We start from the raw sequence: 4,796 nt of genomic DNA, 5'->3' as shown, positions 1-4,796 counted from the left end.
CTCTCGGCTCTCTTGACCCTGGCTCTGGACCCCAGAGGCCCTCGACCCTGGAGGAGTGCCTACTGGAGGAGACCCTTTCCCCCTACCTAACTTTTCTCTTTCCTAACTAAAGAAAACCTAGCTATTCTAACAACAAGTGCTACCTGATCTTTATTGAGCCCTGAAGACCTTGGATCAATTTCCCTTCCTGGGCTGGAGGCTACCAGCTGGTCTACCTTCCTTCCCTTCCTCTGGCTTTCCCTTCCTTTCCCTTCCTTCTCCTATCCTATCATCCTCCTATCACCCACCACTCACAGGTACTTCTTAAAAAATGTCTGTTGGATTGTTGGATTGAATTGGAGTTTGAAACCCAAGGGAAGGACTACTTTGGTCCAGTAGAGAGGCAGGTAAACAGATTTAGACCATAGCATCATTACTGCACTATTACAACTAGCACATAGGAATTCTGGGATTTCATGGGGCAGGATGGGTACATTAAAGTCACCCAAACTAAGATATTCTACAACAGATAACTTTTATGTCAAATTACTGAATTGCTTGAAATACATGGCTACAAAAAAGCTGAACTGAAAAACATTTCGTCAATTAAAGGTCTGTCTACATGAGTCCCCAAAACTTGCTTTTAGGGGACTTTTCCCCTAATCAATAGAGTGATTTGATTAGATGGTTAGGTATCATATTGTGAAGTAGAATTATTTCTCTTTGTTATTTCTAATGTAATCAATCAGCAACCAGTAGTTTAATCAATCAAAAACTGAAAACACCCTTACTTAACACTTAACCAGTCACTAGGTAGAAGAGTTGACAAGCCAAAAACTCTCACCTCCAAACACTGCCCAGGCCTGGGTAGGGCTAAGCAGTGTGGAAGCTGTGATTAGTTCCTATGAAGAGGGGAAAAGATAGGAAATGATGCAGAAAAAGGGACCATCAGAAGGTCATGGCTTCCTGGATTCTGGACTTCGTCCCTCTTTGGATCTTCTGGCTTGGAGTCATTCCTTGGAGTCAAGTCTTGGTGCTTGAAGAGATGCTTTTTTTTGGATCCTGTGGTGGTGAATGGAGTGATTCCTTCCTTGGTTCTTTGGTGAGGAGACCCTGTCTGCTCAGTGGCGCTTTAGTGGGACACTACCTTCAGAGTGAGTTCTAGTAAGATTCTTGGTGGTCTTAGCTTTGTGTGCACTGAAGATTTCAGTGGATTCTTCAGCATTTCCTGGCTCTTTGGATGTTGGCTTCCTAATTAGGACTTTGAATTCTGGTGAGATTTGCTTTTGGATTTGCATTTGTGGTCTGAAGATATTAGGATTAAACTTAGGGTATTTGTAGCTAGGCAGTAATTTCTGTCTCTTTCTTACATTTCCCACTTTCACTCTTTCCTACCTCCTTGTAAAATGAAGTTGCCGTAGTCGTTTTGACTTAAGGGATAATATTTTAAATCAGTGACCACAATATTACTTTAGAACTCTCATATTTAGTATAAAATCTAAATTTAAATCTTACAATAACGACATTGGTGCTCCATTAGTAAAGCAGGATGAGATGTAAGAACTAAGCCTAAGAGGAATATTGGAGGCATTGTTAAAACGTTTTATGCTTGTATTCAAATCTCTTACCTCATTCGGAGGAACAGTGGCAAATGGCTTGATGATGGCGGCTAAAGGTAGCTGAGATTGCTTGGCCATGTCTGAAGTGGCTGGGAAGCAGTATGTTGTACATCGGATATAACGAGGGCTAGCATTCCCTGGAACATTCAAAAAGATTCATTTGAAAAACAAGTGGAAAAAAGCCGTTCTATAATATTCACCTTTGGATGCGGATCAAAGCAGACTATCTTCCTCATCTATGTATTTGAGGTCTTATACAAGTGTACCCTTACAACAATGACCAATATAGCAGTGGATTTTGTATGATGATATATGTATGGCCCAGATCAGATGGAGGGAAGGAAGGGAGGAAGAAAGATGGTTTGGATTTTAAAATTTTGGAAAAATGTATGTTGAAAAGTATTATTATAGGTAATTGGGAAAATAAACTCTCTTTGATTTAAAAAATAAGATAAAATATTCACCTTAACAGTAATAAAATGATCCCAGTCATACATGTGAGTAAAGCCAAATGGATAACAAGGGCATGTTGTTATTCAGGTTTTTTTTTCAGTCATGTCTGACTCTTCATGACTCCATTTGGGATTCTGTTGGCAAATTGGAGTGGTTTGCCATTTCTTTCTCTAGCTCATTTTACAGATGAGGAAACTGAAGCCAAAGGGGTGAAGTGACTTGCCTAGGGTCACAAAGCTACTCAATGTTTGAGGACAGATTTGAACTCAAGAAGATGAGTCTTCTTGATTCCAAGGCCAACTCTATCCACTGTGCCAGCTAGCTGCTCCAAAAAGGGCATCTCTTCATACATAATGACTTCAACAGCACATATAAGGCTATTGTGGAAAGGTAACGAAATTCTGGTCAAGTATAACAATGCTGACATTCATTCATTCTTGGAGTCAATGAACCTTCTCCTTCTTTCCATTAACAATCAATAAGCTGTTTTGTAGAGAATATGCTTTGTAGGTGGGTTTATTTGGGTGTGGGCTGGGAAGTATCTATTGTGCCAAAGCAAAATACGGAGAGAATTTTTAAAGGACTGGATAGTAAACAGATTTAACATTTGGTCAATGGCCAACCCACTGAGATCCCATAAATATGATTTAATTCAATTTCATCAAGTTTATCAAGCATGTACCATGTGCTAGTGCCCTGTTAGGTACCAAGGAATCCAACACAAAATGAAATACCTGCCTTAAAGGAGTTTATATTCTACTACTGGGGAGGAGGAAGTTGCACTCTAAAAATAAATGAGAGAGCACTAACAATTGGGGAACTCAAGAAAGACCTTTTTTGGAGGTAGCACTTGAGCTGATTCCTGAAGGGAGCTGCGGGGGGGTCTCAAGAGAAGTATAAAATGAATATTTAGAGAGTACAGTATAATTCAATGAGAAAGTGCTAGATTTGGAGTCCAGGGGCCTGAGTTCCAATTCTGATTCTGGTACTACCTGGATTTTTTTGGACAAGGTATTTAACCTCCCTCAGCCTCAGTTCCCAAATCTGTAAATGAAGAGGTCTCTCAGGTTCCTTCCTGCTCCAAATCTATAATTCTATGCACTAGATTTAGAATGGAAGAAGAAAGGGGGACTGGACCACATTTTGGAAATTCTGAAGCACTTTTAATGAGCCCAAGATAGTTCTTGCAATCAACACATATCATTTGAAGGCTCACATTCTCTTTGGGATGCTCTATGGCAGCACGTTATGAAGAAACATCCTGGTCACACAATGGTTTCAGGGCAACAGGTCATAGCATTCTAGGGCTAGAAACAACTTCAGAGGCCACCGAGGATAGCCTCCTTCTTGACAGTTGAGGAAACAGACCCAGAGAGCTCAAGTTACTTGTCATTGTCACACAGCTAGTAAATATCTAAGATAAGATTCGAACCCAGGACTTTGGGACTCCAAGTCTAATGCTCTAACAGGCAAAAGAAAGACAAATGGTAACCCACTTCACCCTTTTGCACAACTGTGGAATGCTGCGTACATTTTCAGACTTTATTTGAATTAGCAGCTAGGTGGTATAATGTTCTGGACCTGGATTCAGGAAGACCTGAGTTCAAATCCTACCTGAGACACTTACTGGCTGTGTGACCCTGGACAAGTCATTTATTCTCTGCCTCATTTTCCCTATCTGCAAAGGGTAGCTAATAATATAACTTATTTCTCAAGGTATTGTGAAGATAATATGAGATAATATTCATAAAGCATTTCATAAGCCTTAAAAGCACTATGTGCTATGTAGCATTTCTGCTTATTTACATATTCTATGTACTTATATTCTATGTAACGTATACTACTCAATCCATAATATGCCTTATTATTTACATATGCTATAGATGACATACTGTTATAAATGCCAGCTATTGTTGGCTATCAGTTGTATTAATTTTCTCTCTTTTTTTTTGTTTTAAAAAATATTTTATTTATTATATAGGATGGCTCCCCAGGAAAGGTTGTGAGAGGGATACTGGGGAAATTTCAGGAATGCAACAAAACCAAAATAATCAATGAAATTTATTATTTTTTAAAGAAAGAAAAACGTTAGGTTTTGGGGAGTAGACAAAGGAAGAGTATAACCAACATGGATTCAGTATGACAAACAGACGAGAAGATGTTCTCATAACATTTAAACCTCGGAGGAAGACCCCTGGCCCAATGGAAAGAGACAGAGAAGATTCACATAAACAGAAAAAGTGATCAATGATGGTGCCAGGCATCCCAGCAACCAAGAGCACAGACCCACTGAAGTATTAGAATAACCCGAAAGGTCACGTGTTAGAAAAACTACACATGTTTTTATGTAATAAAATATCAAAATAGTTTAAAAAGAAAAGCATCAAATAGTGTTTTTAAAAAATAATAAATTTCTACAATGTAATCAGCTAGTTTTGCCTTGCAGAGCCACACAGAAGAAAGCCAATTCCCCTCACACAGGACAGGCCATCCCGGCCTCGACTATAGCTCTCATGTGCCCTCCAAGTCTTCCTAGCCCCCTCACCATCCTGGGCACAGTCCTTTGGTTACACTTCAGTGTGGCCACGTGTTTTATAAAATGTGCTGTCTAGACTAAGCTAAAATCTAGGTGTGGTCTGGTCAGGACAGAGTGGATAGACGATCCCTTCTACATTCTTCTATCATCACCTCCTCCTATCATCTCCTCCTCCTCCTCCTCCTCCTCCTCCTCCTCCTCCTCCTCCT

General features: G+C 39.8%; 1 protein-coding gene across 1 annotated transcript in view; it reads right to left on the bottom strand.

Annotated features, from left to right (window-relative positions):
• Nucleotides 1–788: 788 nt before the first annotated feature.
• LOC123251800 (protein transport protein Sec24D-like) overlaps nucleotides 789–4,796 on the bottom strand; it is a 41,501-nt gene continuing 37,493 nt past the window's right edge. Inside the window, exons 8-9 of the mRNA XM_044681114.1 lie at nucleotides 1,608–1,735; nucleotides 789–881 (exon numbers count right to left, since the gene is read on the bottom strand). Of these exons, the coding sequence (XP_044537049.1) occupies nucleotides 789–881; nucleotides 1,608–1,735 (221 nt within the window). The remainder of the gene's footprint in view (nucleotides 882–1,607; nucleotides 1,736–4,796) is intronic.

This window comes from Gracilinanus agilis, chromosome 6, assembly GCF_016433145.1.
Source record: "Gracilinanus agilis isolate LMUSP501 chromosome 6, AgileGrace, whole genome shotgun sequence".
Taxonomy (NCBI): domain Eukaryota; kingdom Metazoa; phylum Chordata; class Mammalia; order Didelphimorphia; family Didelphidae; genus Gracilinanus; species Gracilinanus agilis.
Note: the sequence above shows the minus strand (reverse complement) of the source record. Positions and strands in the feature narration are given on the sequence as shown.